The 23,420-nt window shown below is 37.2% G+C and overlaps 1 protein-coding gene across 30 annotated transcripts in view; it reads right to left on the bottom strand.

Moving 5' to 3' along the window:
• Positions 1-23,420, bottom strand: part of LOC111850867 (RNA binding protein fox-1 homolog 1) — a 446,550-nt gene that overhangs the window by 7,973 nt on the left and 415,157 nt on the right. For 26 of the 30 annotated variants that reach the window (XM_072712494.1, XM_072712493.1, XM_072712495.1 and 23 more), the window contains 3 exons: positions 17,331-17,463; positions 16,881-16,920; positions 14,022-14,086 (listed from right to left, as the gene is read on the bottom strand). In XM_072712494.1, the coding sequence (XP_072568595.1) occupies positions 14,022-14,086; positions 16,881-16,920; positions 17,331-17,463 (238 nt within the window). Of the gene's footprint in view, positions 1-8,740; positions 8,794-13,348; positions 13,399-14,021; positions 14,087-16,880; positions 16,921-17,330; positions 17,464-23,420 lie in introns of all 30 variants that reach the window. The other 4 variants (XR_011991797.1, XM_072712497.1, XM_072712517.1 and 1 more) reach the window with 2 other exon arrangements.

Raw genomic sequence — 23,420 nt, 5'->3', positions numbered from 1 at the left:
TGAGATGCTGAACACTTTTCTTGGTTGTTGCAGTATGTGTTATGTATTATTTCATTGCCTTGAGGCCTTTTACTATAAGGTGAATAACAGCTAAAATAGAGACAAATGAATTCAAAACAGGTATGTCCAGACTTTTGGATGGTACTTTATGTTTATATGGATGAGAGGTTTAAAAGTTTTCTTTATGATTGGAAAAATTTGTACACATATCAATGCATTCAAATGTTAAACTATTAACTAATTTACTTTCAGAAGGGGCTGGGTATTATTAGCAAAAACATATTATTTAGCTCACTGCATCCCAAGGGAAGTAACAGTCATTATGTAAATCGATACTGCCTCAAGTTTACCACCTGACACTTATACTTCAATAAAGGTAATAAACACAATGTGACACATACATGTCATAATAAGGATTGGCATGGTGGCTCAGTGAGTTACACTGCAGCCTCTCACTGTAGGGTTGGGGGCTTTGCATCCCAAATCTACTCTGTGTGTGTTTGAAGTTTGCACCATCTATCTGTTTGGATTCTGTCCCACATTCCAAAGACATGCAGTTAAGCTAATTGGTGTTTCTAAACTGTGTGTAGAGCATGTGCTTGTATGAGAGTCATAGAGCCAATATCTTGGGATAGAATAACAATCTCTTTAGTAGGGAAAGATGGCAATAAACAAAGATTCTTTATGAAGCAGAAAACAAAGAATAAATTACTGCGATGGACTGACATCCCATCCAGGGTGTGCTCCATGTGGCATGAGACACGCAATCAGGCGCTATTTCACAAAGGGACATGGCATTTATATTCCAACAAGTTAATCTATAAATAACATCCTTCTTAATATCAACCAAGCAGACAACCATTTCTGGACACTAGATTTCCAACCATGTTATGTTTATAAGTCATCAATCAGCACTTCCATCTATCTTTGGCATGAATGTTTGCGAAGTTCAATCCTGCAACTTTGCAGTAGCATAACATCATTCTTACTGCCTTCGTAATAGGCAGCTACCCAATAATTGATGGGAAACTGTGTTACCTAAACAGAGATAACTCACTTTTTCCATAATGTGATTGAGCAAGTGCTTGGTTTGTTAAAATCAATCAATGTAAAATGAGTGAAGAATTTTCTTTCTGCAATCTGTATATATATTTTCAGTAGGCATAATAAGCATCAGTGACAACATTTGGGCAGCAAAGGACAACCAAAAACACCAGAAAATAAAATATCACATAGCATAAGTAGTAGTTTTTTTTTTAAAGTTCCTTATGTAAACAAATAAATTTTGAATAATGTGCATTATTTACAAGAACCAGTATCCCACTACTAGAGGGAATACTAAATTACACATAGTGTAGCCACCATGCAGGTTGGTGCCATAGTCATACACTTACATAGTCCATTTGGTCACAGCCTGGAGCATAATACTGCAGTTCTGCCTTAGACATATATTACTGTTCAGATTTATACTGTACATGTGAACATTTGATTTGTTTATATGAAAAACTACAGTATATGAATAGGAGGGAATCACATTATTTTTTTGCAGTGTGACTAAAATCTTGAAAATGGATTTTGAAATTTCTTTGTTGTTGACCATACCTGATGTAAAAGATTTTCATATGTGACTGCCTAGTTCACATAGTAGCTATTATGAAAGGTAATTAAAATTTTATTGCACTAATGCAAGAGAACAACAAAAGGCACCTGTGAATTTGTAGCACTATATAACAAAAACCACAATGATCTTGCATCATTGCACAATGGTCTGTTCTTGCATCAGGCGCTTAAGAAAGAGTGACCAGATAATTCCTGCCAGGAAGGACACACTGAGCTACTTCAGCTTTGGCAAACAATTGAAAATCAATTAGTATAATAAGTATTTTGATTTCATCAATTGTTTCGTATTGTCAATTGTTTTACTTTACAACTAATTAACTACCCCAGAGGCAAAATTGACATTTTAGACAATGATATAATTTGAATCTGTCGTCAAACTAATTTGAAATATAATACAACACTGATATGTTACGGTAATGAGCTTGTGAGAATGACCCATATTGTACTAAAAAATGAATCCATATATTTCAGCTTTTTCCCCCTCTTCATTCACAACAATTATGTAAACAAGCAAATATGCCTAACCAATTGTTAGTCACTTCCACTAAAACCCCACACATCTACCCAATTAAGCATAGAATGGTTAGGCCTACCAATTAGGTGAGTGTCCTGGTCAGGTACAGTAGTTTTGTTGGGGACTCCTGAACTAGTATATAGGGTATCCATGAAGTGTATGTACTGTATGTGTAAATCATGTCCTGTATCAGTTAAAAATGGAGTGTTTCATGATCCACCTGGAAACATACAAAATTGCAAATTTAAATTTTTCTATGCAGGAGTGGGTGGAAAGTGACTGATATGGCAGTGGGAGCAGAAGACCAGAAAATATATATAAAAAAATAATAAAAATAAATATTACTCAAATGTGTTTTTGTTATTTTATCAAATGTCAAAAATTTCACAGAATAAAAGAAAAATAGGTTACTATGCCTAATTTGGTTTTTACACAGCCAGCCTATGTAACCTGGAACTTTTGGAAGGACATTAACATTTTGAAGGTCCCTAGTCTCTCTTGTGAGCACCAGGCTAATGATTGCAGAGTCAGCATGAAAATCTTTAATGCCTAAAGATGCAAGAGCCTGCTTAATTAAGGAAAGGTGAATATAAAACTGTCAAAGTGTGTAAGGGAAATCAGATATTTGGCAGTCCTATTCCATTGTAAGCGACCACAATGGGAACCACTTGCCTTTTGCCAATTGCAACAAATACACTGGGCACAAGTCTGGCATTACAGGGCTAGAACACCATGTATGTTCAGTTATGAAGGGGCAGACTATACTGATATTCACTGCAAGTGCAGGCAAATCAAAAGTGACAACTGCACTAAAAAAGTGAAACAACACAAAAATGTGTAGATTTTGTTTTTGCAGGTTTATGACCTGTCATTGCAGGCAAAATATGCCTATGTGCATGACTAGCCTACTATTATGTGGAAAAAACGTAACCTGTTTTAATTGTAAAACACTGAATGTAGCTAATTTGCTAAGGCTGCAGGTTTGTCTTTTGTCTCAAACTGAAAAAAAGCATAACCAAACTACTGTAATTATATTTTTGTTTTGTGGGGGGAACAGGACGAGACACAGAAGATGTGGTCAGGAGTAGGACAAGATACGACAAGTTTCTGCGGGAGTGGATTGGGTTGAAGTACATGAAGGAGAGGCCGTATCTGTGGCACTCGCGCAGGGGCCCAAGTACATGCACTGCGGCTAGGACTGTGAGGAACCTATTTTTTACTCAGTTTAATTGAATAACCTCACCTGATTAGGTGTGTCAACAACGCAGATGCTACTTGAATCCTGCCTAATGGTAATATAAATGCATGTAATTTTATATATGTGTGTGTAAAACATTTACTTTAAATATATATATAAAAAATATGTGTAAAAAGTTTCATTCTGCTACATCATGGGTGTCACCGCTATTAAATCTGAAGGGTACGTATCCCCCTAACATTTCATAATTATTCATTTGGACCCCCGCCACATTTAACATAAAATATTAGTTCACCCAGCGCTGTTTTCCAGTGTGCCCCCCGCCCCCCACATTCAAAATGCTTCTGATGCCCCTGTGCTACATGTTTGGCACTGCAATACAGTGTTTGGCCATATAGAGCCCCTTGACTTAAAACAGCCCTCTAGAGCGCGTGGTGAAAAATGCAATTAAAAGCACTTTAGTCAGAGGCAGAATGTACATAAGGGTCATTTACATGCAACATGTCCATATTTCAGTTTTTTTCTGCCTAAAATGTGTACTGTACCTAGCTTAAGCGCAGGTAAATCCCAGACTTAAGTCGATGCTTAAGTGAAAAAAGCTTGCAGCTATGTGCTTTCTTGGCTTAAGTGCAGGGGAGAATCGACCCCACTCTAAAAAAAAAAAAAAATAATCAATAGGGTTAATTAGATTGGGAACTAAATATGAGACTGAGGTGAAAACAGTCAGTCTTACAAATTATAAATATCATGCTTTTCAGCACTGCATAATTGCACTGTCAGCCCACAGAATACTTAAAGAGGTAAATTCAGAGTTTTCTAGCTTTTTGAAATCCAGATAGCTGGGAAATTCCTGGTCTCAAAATCATCTAAGTGCCACTTAAAGGTTTTGCTATAAGGCCCTTATTGGGGGGAATTTTTATAGGGGAAATGTTAACCTCTCACCCCATCATTTGTTTCACCACTGGTAATAATAAAAGTATGCCAAATTTTAATCCCAAATTTAATCTTGACATTTAGGGTATGCTCAACATAATTAATGTTTTCACATCAAAAGGTACTTCAAGATCTAATTGGTGACAGCAACAGAAGTTTCTTCCACTGATAACCTCTCTTGAAATCATGCTCAGGGGGTCTTTCTCATTACCATGGGCCCATCAACCAGACCAAACATCCGTCTCTTCAAGGGATTCAAGAGCCACTGGCCTCAATTGGCCAAGGTTGACTAGGAGCCCAGAATGGACAACGGTGAAGTTGCCAATGCTCTGCAAACCAAGGTAGACTAAATCCTTCAGTTCTGCTTCCAGCTGAATGGGGTAGTTCAGCCTTGACTACCATGAGCTATTGGAGCTCACCATCATGTTCCTTGGTGGCTTCCTAACCGGAAGAATTCGGTTTCCCAAACCAGAGGCAATGCATCATGCTAACCTCATGGCACGACTAATTTATGCTCTGAAGATTTTTGCATTTTGGGATGTGTTTACACTTGCTCCACGTGAGCTGAAAGGAATGAAGCAGCACCCTGTCTTCTGAGTGAAGTGCTAGATAATGTCTTGGTTCCCACCTCCTGACAGATGAACCCAAAAGTCGCTGGCTGAGGATGACAGAGCGGCAAAGGGTGCCCTGAAAAAGCTGGTGAACCACCTCTGGTATCTAAGCAAACAGCTGGTTGCACTGGCCGCTGTCATAAAGGAGAAGGCGGCGGCAATGGTTGCTGTCCTGGAGACTGAATGGGATGAGAAGCCAGAGAAAAGGGTGCATGTGGGCCTGCTGAGCACCAGAACGAAGAACATTCGTCACAAAGAACACTTTCAACTTCTTAGTTATTCTCGATCTTTGTCAGGACTTCCTTAATCAAGATCCTGGTAACTGGGCAAGCAACGCAATTAACATCTTGCCGGAGGTGATCACTAAGAGCATGACTGTGACCAATGACATGGCTGTGAGGAGCGTAGTGCTTATCCAGGAGTACATCGGGCTCCTCTCAGAGACCGAAGAACGAACACAGTTTATTACAGTATGCAGGGTATCGCAGAGCACCGAAAGCTGTTCCTGCAACAGATGCCCGCAAGAGTACTGCGGCTGAAGGACTTCTTGGACTGTTATAAAGATCCAGATCAGATCTCAATTTTGTTCTAACTTCAGTTCTCATTAGCAGTGTAGGAATGTCTCATTTTAACAGCAGTGTTCTACATTCTGCCTTTAACCAGTACTTGTGAACAGGGTTCTCAATTTATGTTATTATTGAATAGTAGTTTGTTTACCATTTACTAATTGTCGTTATACCCCAGCTTTGATAAATGCAATTTTTTTTATTGGTCCTGAGATGTCACATGGGTGTTGATTATAATCGTATAACTGCACAGGTACAGTAGTTCCGGCAGCCTAATATCAGTTTTATATTAATGAACACCAATTTAAACATTCTAAATACGTTTACAGTGTGACTTTTTACTCATAAATAAAATTATTCTTATCAGCATAATTTTCCTTGGTTTTCAAAATGCAAGCATCTGTCTGTTTGTAGTTATTTCTATGCACATGAGACTTTCAGGAAACATCATTACACACACACGCGCGCACCAATATATCAAGCCACAAATAACCTTAACTGCAAAATTTTATTGAATACATTTTCTCTGAACACTAAGAACAGTTTCTGAACAAACTGAATCTTTTATATATATATATTTAACACTATTTTCTCTTCTCAAGCATTGCTGCTCCAGCTAGTTGGAAACTGCTCTTTTTACATCCAGCACGGTAAAACTTTGTTAATTTTAAGAGAAAAAAACGGTTTGAAAATGTCAACATTATGAAATATTAAACTTTATATCAATTTCAAATAATTTTCCGATAAAAAATAACTTGCAAAATATATCAAATAATGTTTCATACTGACTGCCATGCAAAACACAGGAAAGGACCCGCCCACCGAACAGGTTGAGTGATCAATATCTGTTATTATTCCTAATCCACAAAACAAGCTAGACTGGGAAGACATTGCAAAAACTACCGCTAGGTAATGTCCCATTCACACCTCACAGTTTAGGGACAAAGAGTGGGGATGGGGGTTAGTCAATACCAGCAAGCTTCTTATGTTTTTACTTTATTTCCGTGATACTCTAAGTAACTCAGGAAGATGAAAAAATGAGGGAAAAAACATGTTTTGTTTGAGCATTGTTTACAAATGCAGCAAATTAAAAGCTCACATACAAATATAAACAACTTGTCTTGTTTGGGTCGCTAGAAATCCAGTACATTTTTTGCAAATAAATGACCATATAAAAATATATAGTATTTAAGCTACATTTCAACAATTTTTTTAGTAAAGTATTACAGATGAAATGTACATGGCATACTATGGGAACAGCGATCCGAGACAAGTACACAAGGGTTAAACGGGGTTCAGTCTCAGCAATATTTGGTTTACTTCTATTTTTAATGAAGGGGAGTTGACTAGGAGGGTGAGTGGAGGATTTCAAAAGTCAAAACATAAGGGCCTAGGTTATCGGTGCCTTAGAGCCTGATAGACCCAACAAAGGGTTTGGATGCAGATAAGGCCCAGCAAAAACTTGATGACTATAGCCTGTCAATATTCTCATTTACATATTACTTGCTGGGTGTGATTAAAAAGCTAATCCACAGGAGATTACATTTGGTGTTGTTATTCGCTGTAGAACCTCTCTGTCTATATATTACATTACCCAGCTAGAATCCTCACTGTTTGATCTTCATCCTTTATACGCACAGATCCAAATTCATTAGTTTGTCTTGACTCTACTCAAATATGGAACTTTACTATGCTATATTGGTTAATAGTACTGTCACAATTTTTTAACAGGTGAACACAAGGTTATCTTTAATGAGATTGTTGCTAATATTTAGTATCAAAATACACTTGTCGTAAGAATATTTCTCATGGAATAAGTAGTGTACCATGTGAAAATGTCTATAGCAGGTCTCCAACTCCAGTCCTGGAGGGCTACTATCCAGTAGGTTTTCTATCCTACCTGGCTTCTGATGAGCCACAGCTGGCCCTGGTATTTACCTGAGAGCTAGTGTGGCTCATCAGAAGCCGGGTATGATAGAAAACCTACTGGATAGTAGCCCTCCAGGACCGGAGTTGGAGACCCCTGGTCTATAGAGCACTTAAAAACTGATATGTCATTAACTTTAATCAAATGTTTCAATAAAAATGTTTAATGAAATTTATTTCAAATAATTGAACTATACAAGTGATTGCAATTCAAGTGACAGTATACAAAGCTAATAAGAGCCTTCTCTTCTCTCTTTATATTTGTCACTAAAATGGCTCATATTAATATTTTCAATATACCTGTCTTGATAATACAGGATTCAAAGATGAAAGCAGACAACCAGTTCAAGAACAACAATATAGTAGTAATAATAATAATAATGATTTTTTTTATTCGTCCGACACAAATTTAGCTTTTCAACCTTTGCCAAAAAAGATCACTCATGAAAAGAAAAGAACCCCAGTTTTAAAGAAAAATATCTGGGGAAAAAATGATGAAAAATGCTGTTGATGCTACTGTGCAAATTCTGACTGTGCATTCACATATGTTTAGATTACCAGTAATACCCCTTTATGCATTTCAAGGATAAACTACTTAAATTATTTGTTAAGGTTATTGTCTGGACAACTTACAAATGAAAAATACTTCAGTAAACAAAAATACAAAAATCATTTGGATTTGGGTTCATGCTTTCAGGATTAATGTACAATTAATGTCAGCACAACTGCAATGCAGTTATCCCATTTTAAATGAACTGAGTATGAGAAATGAATGAATGCAAGGGAAGGTCTGGTTGTTTGCTGTTATTCCCTGAAGCCGACACTCTGAAATTGAAGCAGTTACCGCATAATCTGACTGTAACCTTAAATAAGTAGCTTTCAAAAAAAAAAAGAAAAATCCTCAGTTAAAAGGAATTGCTTCTAAAGGAATTAGCAAAGGAAATTAGACAAAACCATAAAAACAAGGCATAAAAAGATTAAACGAAACTAACATGAATTAAACTTTCAAGCTCTTGTCTGGCTATTTTTTCCTTGCACATCTCCTTGTCAGACATTGCATGCCCCACTGAAACCACACAGTGGATTAAAGAAAACACAAGTCGGTAGGTTCACTACCTGCCACCTCTCTCCATGCAAGTGTCAAACAACCTTGTTTGGTTTATAAAAAAAATGCAGAAAGAAAGAATAAAACAAAGTTTACTTGCTAAGGGCCATAAATTATAACACAGCTGTCTACAGACAGGCCTTAAAAAGCCTTTGCTGTCAGGTGCATTAAGCAAAAAATAAAAAATAGAAAAAAAAAATATAGATATTTTGGGTCCCTCCCGGATGCATCAAGAAAGTGTCAGTGATTTATTTATTTATATTTTACCTGAGGAGGTGTTACAAGAAATTTCATCTGCTGCAACGAAGACGAATTGATTTCTGCAAGAGAAGATAAAATTCACAATACCGCTTGCTGACTGGGCAATGTGCTGTCTGTCGAGCTGAGCTGATGTCTGGAGATGGGGAGGGCGAGAGTGCCGGCAGTAAATGGATTTCAGCTCACAAGCAAGCGGGGTTGGGGTGCTGCCCCGTACGTTAGGAGGCCACAAGGAGTTATGGAGCACAGGCATGCTGGGTTTGGTTATATGGTTGAGAGAAAAAAAACATAAGAAAAACTAAAATAAAATAAGAAACACAAATATGTATACATAGTACACACCATTATTTCTATGCCTTGAGGGTTATTTATAACTGCAGTTTACAGATCGGCTGTACATTCTCCATATTGACATCACAGGACTCTATCAATACATGTCTATAGAACATTTCAAAAGGCTGCTTAATGCAAGCATGCATCTTTAAGCACAGACTATTAAGATGTTGTGTGCATAAAAATCCATGCATCATAGAGAGTGCATGCTGATTTCAACAGCTTTCAAAAATAAAATGTGGCAGACCATACTGTAGGTTTACTGTGATATGCTCAATTAGAATGCTGCTCTCATTTGAAATACTGATAGAGCCTCTACCTTCCCTTTTCTTTGCCTAAAATAATGCTGCAAGTACCACTGCATGTTGTTTCTCAAAGATGGCTGAAAAGCTATATCGAATTACATTAAAATATATATAGAATTTATGACATGTAATAAACAATTATATTCATGCAGCATTTGTTTGGATATGTTTTGTGTCATAAAATCATAGATTCCACTCCATGCTTTAAATTAAACATCCCCTTTTTTAGAAGCATACATACTCTATATCCATGGATTTTGCTTATATATGTGCTACAGATTGAAACATTAAACTGGATGTAGTGTATTGTATAATTTTGCTTTGTTTATTCTGGATACTTACAATGTGTCCCTATTTATGCCAGAACTGTTGTATAATTCTTCCCCAAACTATGACTGATGGGACAGAATTTAAACACAAATCTAAACACTCTTTTAATGTTGGCACAGCGCTGCTCCATTACACAAAGACTCCCTCCTTGCAGTGAGCACATTTCTCATATCCAACTACATTTTTTTAATTCCCTCAGCCAATTTAATATCATCATGTTTTCATATTTCTTCCTTTGAGATGACACATACAAGCAACAGCATATTCTCTGTTACCTTACTTAATTTGACAAGGAATATAGCTATATGTCGGTGAATTGGCATCTCTGTGTTGACCATAGTGAATGTGAGTGTGTGTGTCTTGCAGTGGACTGACATACTGTCCAGGGGCACCACTGAATGACAGGCTCTGGCCGACACCACCACCCCCAAAATGTGAATACTGTATGTCTCAGAATAACTGATAATATAAATTTACTAACCTCATGGTTAAAATAATCACTAAAATTTTTAAGGACAATGTCATATCATTTCATCCATTGAAGAAAATTGACGGAAAAAGTGTTTTTTTTTTTTTTGGACATTAATTGTCACATCCGAAAACCAAAGTCCATACAATAGGATACATGTTGTTGTGGTTCTTAGTCAGTTCAATTAATCAAATATTTTGCTATCGTGAACCTGACAGACTGCTTCTTAACAGCTAGAGAGCCTGAACAGTGATCCTGTGCAAAAAGTAACAGTATTTAAATAATATCTGAGTCAAAATTTTAATTAATCAAAAAGATAAGAACAAAAAAAACAATTAAATGTAGAACATACATGTACTTAAAGAAAATGCACATTAAGTCAAAGACAAAAATTAATAACTAATCGAAAATAAAGTAAAATTATTAAATTAAAATTGGAATGCTTCAGAAGATTAAAATAGCTCAGAGGAGTTACTAATCTTTTACAAGTGACAGAGGAGAATGTTGCAACCAATACAGCAAATAAGGGGCTGACTGAAATGATCCCCGTGTCACTATGGTCTTTCCCTGCTTCTTGTAGCATCAGGGTTCCATGCTATTATTTAAGAACATGACTGATCCATATCATGGATAATGATTCAGTCCTGGGTGCTTCGTTGAATGCGTTGAGAACAGTGAATTTACTCTGAGAACACTCTGAGTAAATTTTGAAAGCCAGAATATGAACAGCGACATTGCGTCTAGGCTAACTGCACAGTGGGTGTAATAAACTTCCAGACACACAGACATACACATTCACACACGACAGCCTCTATGGTATTTGACCACCAGAATAAGGGTATCCATAATTTGCTGCACAATAGCATTTATATTCATTGTATAATATACTATTGCAAGGATCACATGTAGATTTATAAAAAAAATGCTCCACTGTGGTGATGACAAGTACTTGAACTGAAGACCTCCTGATGGCAGATGCAGAACACATCCACAATGTTTCTTAGGTGGGTCATATACAATGTTTACTAACACTCCCAAAATTCCTGAAAAACTTGCATGCAAGATAATTACACACCATGCAAGATTACAGCCAATGAAATCCAAGGATCTATTACAGTCTTACAAGCAAGGAACAATAAAACTTAAAAATAATTAAAAACCAAGCAATGTGGAGTTTTGTCTTCCTAATGTCACATATACAGTATATATATATATATATATACAGTATATATATATATATATATACACAGTACACACACACACACACACACACGTGCGCACACACACACACATATGTATAAATACATATATGATACCAGCAGCTAACCATGCAAGATTAAAACAACCACCAGGACATTTACCCGTGCATGCAACATGAGAACATTTTAAATCTTGCATGCAAGCCAATCTTCAGGCTTTTTGGTCGTGTAGTCCACATTATGAACAGTGCAAGAAGTGTGTAGAACCATAATCTACAGTCTGTTAGAAATGGACCAAACACACTGAATATTTATGGACACCACATTTAAAGTTTAAAAGTTAAAATCTTTAATTTTAATGTTTTTTTTTATAAGTATCAAAATAAAAAATATAACAATGATCACTGGAAATATACAAAATATATAGGTTGGGCAACATGACAATAATTTGAAAGCAGATATTTTTATTTGAGTTATCTATTTTTTTTTCTTGTTTTAGGACATTCTAATTTTATAACCTTTTTTATTTGTGCAAGGCGCAATTCATATTCAAGTTGGGGAAGTTTGCTTCCATCTATAGACGGGTAAGAATAAGCACTGCTTCTTCAATATCCTCCTGAGACCCCACCCATTCATTTATGTCCATTGTAGTGGACATGTTGTTTTTGCATCTATCTTTTCACTGATGTAAGGAAACATATTTATTCCTGTTGTACACTAAAGAGGACATGCTGTGAAATTAAAAATAAAGATAAATTTGAAAAAATCTAAATTGAAAGATGTCTTATTTCCTCCAAAGAGAAATAACCTACAGTATAATTGAAGGACACTGTTTTTCCTTGGGTCTCAGGAGGATATTACATTCAGTGACACAGTGTGTGTGTGTGTCTGTGTGTGTGTGTGGTGATGTATATAGTTCATTGTGGGGACATTTGGCCCCCCTAATGTGATAAAAACCTGATATTTTCAAGCTTGTGGGGACAGTTTTTCAGGTCCCACAAAGGGAACTCGATTTTATAAAAGTCTATGACTGCAATCAAACTACTGAATGGACGTCCCCACAAAGATATAGACACCTAATCTGTGTGTGTGCATGTGCGTGAGTGGTCATGTATATATTACATTGTGTGGACTGGATTTCCCCACAATATGACTAAAAAGTCTGGAGACATTTTTTCAGTCCTCATAAGTGGAAATTCATTTTTATGAAAAAACTGTAAATGCAATCAAAATATTAAAAATGCCAGCAGTCTTATATTTTGATTGGTTACCTATAGTTAAGGTTAGCACTGGGTAGGGGTGCCAAGGATGCTGAACACTGGTGAGCAGGTAGCTTGGTGGCTATTGACATAAAGGTCTAATCCAAAGGATGCAGGTTCAGAGCCCCAAAGGGCCTTTGCTGTATTGACATTATCCAAGGCAGATAACCTTGGTTTTTCTAGCAAAACTATCCTTAAGATTTCATTTACAGGTAAAAGAGCTAGATCAAAGAGTAAAATGCTGTTAGGGAGGCTTACTCACGCTCCAATTTAACATTCACCATCAATACCTGAAAATATCAAAGTGCAACTTTTTTTTATATATAGATTTTATAGATTGGTAGCAGGACAAAATCACTAATAGATCCATACAGCATAAATTAGGGGGAAAAACAAACAATAAATGTATTATATTGCCAGACAGCCTGATAGCATCACGTTATTATTTTGTCATATCGCCCCCTTTCAACATTAATATTTAGCCATATTTAGCAATGACAAGATCTGATGGATATGGATTAATAGAGAATTTAAGCTGATAATACTGCAGTACTGCAGCTTCTCTGCACGATCCATCTCTGGATGTGTGCTGCTGCAGCGTTATATAGAATGTGGTTTATAAAGCTCCCAAGATTGGCTAGCTTTACTCTCATGCAAGATTGTATCAAACCCTAAGATTTCATTGGCTGCAAACTCCTGCATGCAAGGCTTATTTGACTTACAGCAGTGCTGGCCCCTCATACACAAGTGTATATGCGTGTTCGAACCACTCCTCCAAAGTGATGACATTGACACCATTTAAACAACACAAAAATGATTACAAGTTCAACTTAAAGGCTACCCTTATGAAAAACCTATTTTATGCTCTGCTGCTGATGTATGTGCACCATGAATTGTGAATGTGTTGGCTAATAAAAAAGATATATTGATAATAACAAAAAGTATGACAATAAGAGCAGCAAATAATGCATATAGTTTTTTTTTTTTAAAGTATGTTTTCAGCCTTTTTCTTCTGCTGAACAATTAAGTTATTCATAAAACTGTCAATTCTGCCCTGTTTAATTAGGTAGTTACTGCTGGCGCACTAAGCCACCACTGCTAATTTGCCAATTACATTTACAGTGACATCTCAATTGATCTTATTTGCCAATTACTGCACTGTGCATCACAATAGGCCCTGTCGAAATTGGAAAATGGAATTTTAATAAACAATCCTGGCCTTTTGTGCTTGATGCTTATTGGAAATGGAAAGAGGGAACTGACCCAAGATCCACATGAGTCTCCGGTAAAGGAGACACGGCTGTAAATAGCTGTTTAAAGTTGTGTGTTTAGCGGTATCACATAAGCCTTCAGGCTGATCCTGGAGGTGAATGGCACGTCGTGATAATGTCTTACCTATCGCCGTAGGCCACGGCTGTGGCAGTGGCAGGCTGGGCATATCTGTAGGCAGCATAACCACCCTGGAAAATACAACAAACATTAAATGTTTCCTTGTGCGGATACGTCTATTGACAGCCGATCTCTTATAATGTATTTATTTATTTATTTATTTATTTATCCATCAGATTCTATTATCCAATGCGACGCACAGAAAGCAGGAACAATTGGAGCTAAGGGCCTTGTTCAAGAGTCCAGTATTGAAATCATTCCGCCGATCATGGGATGTGTAACAGTGACCCTTCGGTCGCAGCCGCAGAGTCCGACCCCGCAGAGCCTCACTCTCTCGCCGGGAATTATGATATAGCAAACCTTAGAAATAACTTTGAACTCCCCAACATGTCAGGATTCTCCAACTTACTCTACAGGAAATTTCTTAATGCATGATGTGCCTCTTTATGGAAGGTGGGATTCATAATTGACAATGCATTACGAAATTCTTCAATCAACTGACTAATAACATATTCAAAGAGTTGGACCAAATTATCCCTTTATGTGAGGTGCATAAGCTGAACTTTGTAAAACTATGCCTGATAGTTTAACCTACACTACACACATCAAAAAAAAGCTAATTTAATGCGAAAAATGTGCACATGGTAAAAATCATACATGGAGAAAATACCCTTTTGTATGTGTCCCTCATGTTACAAACAAAATCTATAAAAGTAATATGTGGTATTCAATGGCATTTCTACCTGCTTGTCATCTACTCATCTGTTTATTACTAAATTACTGCTAATCAAACAATGTAGTGGGGCAACTGGAGAGCGACAGCTAATAGCAACTAATAGTCTCTCTGACCAGTTAGTTATCTGGCCCAAAAGAAACCTGGGTTCCGTCAATGACATTATTTACATATACAACGTAATATGCTGCCCCGTCCACCTCCCATAACCGGGTTGCTGTGAGCCTGGAGCCCATCCCAGAAAGCAGAGGGCAGGAGGCAGGAAGACACTCCAGATGGGTTGCCAGTCCATCCCAAGGCTCACACTCACACACACTAAGGGGGATTTAGAGCCACCAATCCACCTAACCTCATGTTTTTGGACTGCGCTAAGAAACTGGAGTATCCCAGGGAAAGAAAAGAAGTGCATACAAAATCCACACACAGAACGGGGCCAGAAATCAGACCCACAACCCCGGAGGTGTGAGGCCGCAGTGCCATTTGATACATAGAAATAATAATAAATTATGATGTCTTAGTTACATCATCTGGATGATAATTCATCTTTTGTTCAGTCAAGTGTACTATAATATGTAGGTATCAAATATGAGATTGCTTGTCAGTTTAACAATTTCCCTAGTGCCTTTGAGGTTTTAAATGTACATTCTTCTCTTTTACACTTCCACAGCTTAATTTCCTCTCTCTCATCAAAAATGTATAAAATATACTCAAACAGTCCATACGGAATGGCTTGCAATAAATATGTTTCCTAATACTGTCTAATGCATATTTAATGTCCATATAAATTTGCAGCAATCAATCTCAGCCAAAACTGCACTCTTCTAATGATAACTGAGAAGAGAAAACTGTGTGGATCAGGTTTTCACAATCCTGTAATTTTCATGCGTTTCATGTTGTACTGACTATCCATTTTAATCACAAAGCATAACTGGGGAAAAAATGCCAGATAAAAGTGAAAGAAAAAAGGGATATCTAACTGCATTTCATACAGGGTAGTAACATAGCCATGCATCACATGGAAAAACTGACATGTCTCTCATAGGAGATAATCCCTCACCACCCAGAAACACACAAGTACTGAGCATGAAGAGTAAAAAGAACAACGTTTGCATTAAACACTGTCATCTATATTTGTAAAGCTACATCTTTTGTTCTTAGTGTAACTTACTTGCCCACTTAGAAGATCTCTGCTGAAGGTTGATTTTAGCGAGGTACAGTAGGTAAGGAGCATGCACTGATTGCAGTGCGTTGTGCACCCACCATATAACAAACCACCTCAGGGTTGAGAACCTGAGTGCAGCCATGTGGCAGGTGATACCTCAGCACCACAGTAGTCTGAATGGACCAGTGTGAGTTTTTTCCACTGACTGGACCTCCTTATAGGGCTGGATGTAGATTAACATCATACCCAGGAGGAAGCAATTGCAGGTTAAGGGCCTTGCTCAAGGGCCCAATGGAGTAGAATCACTTTGGGCATTCACGGGATTTGAACCAGCAACCTTCCAGTTGCTGGCACAGATCCCTAGCCTCAGGGATTTTAGCTAAACGGATAAAATATGTTGATCAATATTAAATATTTAGCTAGTTAGATGCATCTAATTATGAAGCTATGTTTCATGTTAGTTGCAATGTCACAACTTCAATGGAATGATACTGAATTTCCAGCGGTTTGTGGGTGAGAAAGTTTTTTTGTTTACAGTTTTAGCCTTCCCTACTGACTAATACATATTTGATGCATGAAAGTAAATTTTGTAAATTTATGTGCTCATAGATTTCTTTTTGTAGATTTATGCACACGTAAATAAATTCTTCTAAAAATTGCTTGGCATTTATGTAACTAGGCTGGGAGAAAGATTACATTTTCAAGAGTCCATCCATCTATTTTGAAAAATCATTAATTCCAGCAGGCATAAGGAATATTGCAGGAGCATATGAACTCCACTCATAGCTCTGGTTAAAGCCAATTCCACAAACATGGAGTGGAGAGGTGATTCCACATGTTTAGGCACTGTGCACTTTCAGACACAATTGTTTCTTTTAATAGAACCATAACTTGTAACTATGAGTTTAATCTAACATATTAAGGAAGCAAAGTGATACAGTACATAAAATGTTAATCAATGAATACTTACATAAATATCTGCACCATAAAACCCATCCTGGTACACAACACTGAAAATATACACAAAATAATAATAATAATGAAAAAGTTAGTGCATGTTTACAAGGAAACTCAATGAAACCCATCTTCCCAGAGTTGTTGAACAATAGCAGACCGTTTGAGTACTGGGAAAATGCTGTCTAATTTGTTTACCTGTGACTTGGTTGACCTGGTTTACTAATCCTGGATGCAATTTATTCCAGTTGAATTTAAAATTCATAAAAATTCTCAGATGTTCCATGCATGGCCTGAGCCCTGCTGAATTTATTTACAGGCCCAGTTCACAAAGTGCAAAAATTATGTTAACTTGACTTGTAGACTTTCTGGACACACAAATGATGAAGTACATAGGAATGTCATGAAACTATGATTCTGCAATAGTTCTAAGGTATAAAACGGATGCAAAGGCTGGGACACTCACCCTCCATAGGCAGGAATAGGTGGCGGGGGGGCGGCTGCCCGAAACGCGTTGTAGACGGTCCGCCCTCGGCCTCTCAAATGGGCCCCTCTGTACGCAGCTGCTGCCGTTGCAGCTGGATACGGAAAGCCTGGAACTGTGGAGGATATACAGGTGACAAAGAGTAAGACCAAGCACCTATGTCCCTGAATAAAGATACTGTATGTGGTTAGCTGCAAGGAGGGAGAAGAATAGTGTTATGTTACCCTTTTGCATTTTCACCATCAAAGCATTGGATGTTAAGGAGCTTGAGCAGTTAGTAAAAACCATGAATAATTGGCTGGGCTCTTAACTCTTTCCATCCAGAGTTGGAGGTGGTTGCTCAATGGCCTGGGAATCTCTGCCTGTTTGCTGGTCATGGGTTTGAATCCCTTGGCCTACAGAGTAACCGCATCGCCATTGGACCTTTGACCCCAAATGCTCTGGACACTGCCTGACCCTGGACTCTAACCATGACCTGTATATGCATGTATGTACATGCATATACACAAAGATGAAACACAGAACCCACCTGAATGATGCACAGAAATCATTCGCTGTGTCAAAGCTCACCACACATCAGCCTATTTGGGTGATGAGCTAAGACATTATTTTTCTGGATATTATACTGGAGAATGATTAAATGGCCTCCATTTTGTCATGGGGGCTGAACTGTAATTTGGCCAGGGCATCAGGGTTAACCTTGTGGTAAAAGTCTTTCCTAAAAAATTCAAGCAGAATTTTAATGCTAGAAAAAAAGTGTGTTTACTTTAACAACTTGTGCATAATACGTTAATATTCCAGTGAGTATTAACCAAAAATCATAGCAGTGAAAAATCTGAAAAGCTAGTTTTTCAAATCTGTACATTTTAACAACATAACAACACATTTAGGTTATGATAGTCTTGACCTGAGCACCAAGCTCAGACTGATTTTTGCATTATAACATTCAATTAAATTCAATATAATGCATTTTTATGCAGTTATACGTGGGAAAAATAATAATAACTATAGAAATCTGCAGGAGCCCAAGGCCAACTGGCAACATTGCAAACCATTTTCACAATTAACATGAATTAAAATAAAATATAGATTTTATCACTATTTTAATATTAAATCAAAATGCTTGTTACTCAGAAGATCTAAGATGCATCATCCATCCATCCATCCATCCATCCATCTTCTGACCTCCTGGTCAGGGTCATGGGTTAGTTTTCATAATCATCTCTGGATGATTTTACGGTCAGATAGTGAAAACATGTGGACTACATTTGGATTAAATTGTTGAATGATTAATCAATCATTTGGTTAATTGTTGCTTGATAACAGACAATCAAGCAATAAAAGTATGTGTGAAGTGTGAATGCCTAGACTTCAGAGGTTCATTTGGCCAAGTAAACTGGCAAGAGATGCTTGCTGAGCTAGGGAGATTCCACAAAGCAGGACTTCTTCATTAGCCAAAAAACTTAAACCAAATGTAAGGATTGTCCAATAGGAATGTAATGTATTTCTCCTCCTATTCAACAGCTTTTACATTTGGCTTAAGTTATCCAGCTAACTGGGAAATTCTGCTTTGTGGAATACCTCCCTGGTCAGGAACACTCTGTGGACTAGAAGATGGTGTGACCAGTGGGGACAATTATTTATTGTATTGCTATGGTATATATTTTACGTTCAGTCCAGAAAGAGTTGTAGGCTCTAGTGTTCTCTTCTTTGTAATTTCACAGCTCTTAAATAATAATAATAATAATAAAATTATGAATTATTGTTATTATTATAATTATTATTGATGTTCTTTCTTTTGTTGTTGTTGTGCTTGTATTGCTGTTAGTTTATGTGTTTAATTTTATTAAAAATGCATAAACTCACACTAATATACTGACAATCTATACACTTGTAGTTTCACCACTACAGCTCTCATCTACCTATCTGAAAAATGAGCGCCAATAAATGATTCCTGCAGTTCTCTGTGCATGCTGTGTGTTGGGAAATTTGTGATTAATTACCTCTCTGCAAAACGGCATGGCTTAGGGAAATTGACATAGCCCTGATTAATTAACTTTTTTATGTGAGGTAGGTCCCCTGCCAAACATAATGTGTGGTAATTGAATCCTTTTGCACTTCCCCTTTAAGGTAAATAAGATAATTGCTTTGAGGCTTAAATTGTGTTAAATGTATTATGTGTTCCACTTCATAAGAATTTCACATTTAGGATGTAACAATACTAGTATCAGAATAATGCAGTAAATTCTGTAAATAAAAATAATTTTAATTCACCTTTTAACTGGGTCAGGGTCTGAATGAACAACAACAATTATTAATATTATTGCTACCATTAATATGAAAATCATGGATGAGACAAAAAGTGTACAAAATAATGCAAAAAAATATATATTAATATTGAAGACCAAATAAGAAGCTGGGCTTTGCCATCAGAACAGCTTCTTTCAGTCCCAAACCATGTGTAGAGTGACACAGCAGAAGGAGGATGAAAGAGGAAGAAATATATATCATTTCTGTGCTTTGGAATCTCACATAGAGGTTCAATGATGTTTAGATTTGGGGAGACCGCAGAATGGATCTGACTTTATCCTGCCGATCATGAAAAGACTTTTAGCAGTGAACTTGAGGCCTATGTCATCATGGAATATGGCGACATCATACGGGAACAGTGTTTGCACCATAAGGTGAATCTGGTCCTGCACACTGGCATATTACTGGGCTGTCATACAATGCAGAGCAATCACTGGATCTAATGATCCCCCCAAGACATACCAACAGACATTGGGGGCTGAAGGTATCATTTGGCTTTTTCGAAATGAAAGCTGTCCAGGAAAAATGGTGAAAGATGACTTACCAGAGCATATTACTTTTTCAATTGCTCTGGGGTCCTGGTTTCATGCTCCTTACACCATGTTATGCATTGTCATGAGTTGACTGTGGATACATGCAGCTTGTAAATGGAAATCCTGCCTTAAACACCAGTTTTGTGATGCTTTTTTTAAAAGGGGCTTACAGAGATGCTGATTCAGTTCTGTGGTCATTTCTGAGGTTAACTGTCCTGTTAAGTGTTCTTCTTTGTTGATGCCTTCTGTCCTATGCTGTTGTGATGCTTTGAAACAGTTAAAATAAAACATAAGTTTCCATGACCAATGAACCTGCTCTACTGGAGCAGTTTTCTTTATAACTGTCATTTGCCTATTTCATTAAACCATATATGACTCACATAATCAGTTTCCATATACAATACATATACTAATCAACATATGTAAATTTTAGTATGCTTGGTAGTGGGACTTGTGCAGATTTATATCAATGTTTAAATGAAGAAAATTTAAGTTTAAGTTTTTAGATGTTTCCACAGGTTTAAACTGCATGAGGCTGTTTCAAATTCTGTATTAGTGTCTGCATTGTCCTACAACCACGTTTGGATGTTACAAAGTTAAGATGTGCGCTTTAGCAATACACTCCCTGCCAAGGCAATTTCTTTATTATCACATTACAATTCACATGGCATAATGCACGAGAGCCAGTGCCAGCTGGACAAGCTGTGCATTTTTCACTGTAGGCAGCTCACAAGTCTGTGGGAGGCACTTATGCACTACCTCTGTATTGACAAAACCAAGCTGCCACTGTCTGGCGTTAAACCCAGCCCACCTATAACATATCCTCACAGTTCCATCACAAGCATTTTATAAAACCATGTTTTAGCAGAAGACCTTTCTTTAAAGACAGTGAGAAGGCCAATAGTTTCTGCTGAAGGACAAAAGACCAGATGCTCAATAGGAGTACGCTACATAACGACATTTAGGTCAACGACGGCCCGCATATACTGTACGATGGTGGTTCCATTATGTAATGTCATAGCACAATGCATTATTCACATGTTTGTGGTGATGCTGGTGTAAACAAACCTACTGTGCTGCCAGTATATAAGTATAGCACATACAATTAAGTACAGTACATCATTTTTGATAAATTATGTTACTGATTTATGTATTTACTATAATGCATATGTTTTTTTTAGACTATACCATATGGCCTAGTTGCATAGTAGGCCACACCATCCACTTAAGCAACACATGACTCTATGTGGGGACCAAATGTCCCCCACAATGTAATAAAAACCTGTTTTTTTATGTTGTGGGGACCATCTTCCAGTTGCAGATCTGTGAATGCAATCAAAAAATTAAAAATGCCAAAAGTCTTGTACAGTCAAACCTCGGATTGCAAGTAACTTGGTTTGCGAGTGTTTTGCAAGACGAGCAAAATTTTAAAATAAATTTCAACTTGATAAACAAGCAAGATCTTGCAATATGAGTATTACGTATACACTTTGTCTGCCGAGCATCACGTGATCACGAGTGAGCCGATGGTTCTTCTCTCTCTGTTTCGCTGCGGGATTGTGGGTAATCATCTCCCATGCTCGGCCTCAGTCGGCGTGCCTCACTTGTATAGTCAAAATTTAGTAGAAAAGCACCACCCGAATAAGGGTGTAGCAGTGCCAGCAATGAATCTGTTTAACGACAATGCAATGTCCACATTTCCACGAAATTGAAAAGTGGCTGTCATTGGATGGGTTCCTTGTTAAAGTTGCACAACAAGAAAAAGATTCCAGTGAGCCAACAGACAGCAGTGATTCCATTATTTAAAGTGAAAGTCGTAATACAAAATAACCCTCCTCTTCTTCTCTCTCTCGTCTCTCTCACACCATCCACGATTCTTTTCAAATGTAAAGTGCAGGTTAATTTGTTTTTTGTATTTTTACTTTATATTTTGTATTAATCATTTTATATGAATATTTTTGGGTTATGGAACGAATCATCTGAGTTTCCATTATTTTTAATGGGAGAAATTGCTTTGATATACAAGTGCTTTTTTGGATTACTAGCACGTTTCCGGAACGAATTATGCTCGCAATCCAAGGTTTTACTGTACTTTGGTTACTTATGGTTAAGGTTGGGGCTGGGTAGGGGTTAAGGTCATCATGTTGGGATTAGAGTTTTCCTCATAGAAATGAATGGAGAGTCCCCACAAAGACATAATTACAAACCTCTGTGTGTGTGTGTTCTGGGCAGTTCATCTGGTATACTGGTTTTATAATCAATAAAACATGTCGGTTATAATCAATACAACATTTCAGTGAAATAATTCTTATCAAGCTAGGTACACAGGTATAATCAATAAAACATGTCAATATTGTGCTGAATATGCATTAATAATCTAATAATCTAAAACATGTCGGGTATACTATGAAGCTAAATGTAAACAATTTTTATAATAATAAATAAAACACACCTTTATACGGAAGAGGATTAGATCCACCATAAAAATATTATTTGAATTCTTCTAACTTTTTTCTCAGAATTCTGACTTTAATGTCAAAATTCTGACTTTTTTCTCAGAATTCTGACTTTAATCTCAGAATTCAGAGTATAGAAAAAAGGTCAGAATTCTGAGACTACAGTCAGAATTCAAATAATATTTTCATGGTGGCCCTTCCGTACCTTTATAAGCATAAACACATCTACAAGCGTATTTTATTGCTGCTGCAGTAAGGGTGAACTTGAAAGAAAAAATAAAGAAATACCATGATATACCACAACACTGCCAAAATACCATGATAGAGATTTTGGGTCATGCCATCCAGCACCAATATATATTCTGGGCAGTATCACCATCATGGGTATACAGCTTTTGCTTGCCAGTATTGCAGCAGTTTATCCATCCACCGATCCCTCTGTTACTGCCCTTTATAAGCCACCAGTTCCCCGTGCTGAATTCGGAGTACATTCCTAGCTCACTGTATGCCACTGATACTCCTGGGTGACTTCCTCATCAAACTGGACATTTCACAAAGCTTTGTTCCTCCCTTTGCTGCAGTCATGTGACGTCCCTCACACATATGGTTATGACCACCACTTAAACCAGTTTCATTTTGCAGACCCTGCTTAGTTCCACCCATTTCTCCTACCCTTGGTCCTCTTCTGCAGAAATCTCAAATCTCTCCCAACCTCTTTTTTCCCAACTATTTTTCACCATCAGTACATTTATCCTGCCTTCAGTTACTATGTG

The sequence above is a fragment of the Paramormyrops kingsleyae genome, chromosome 5, assembly GCF_048594095.1.
Source record: "Paramormyrops kingsleyae isolate MSU_618 chromosome 5, PKINGS_0.4, whole genome shotgun sequence".
In the NCBI taxonomy this organism is placed as follows: Eukaryota; Metazoa; Chordata; class Actinopteri; order Osteoglossiformes; family Mormyridae; genus Paramormyrops; species Paramormyrops kingsleyae.
The sequence above is the reverse complement of the archived record's forward strand: the minus strand, read 5'-3'. Positions and strand labels throughout refer to the sequence as shown.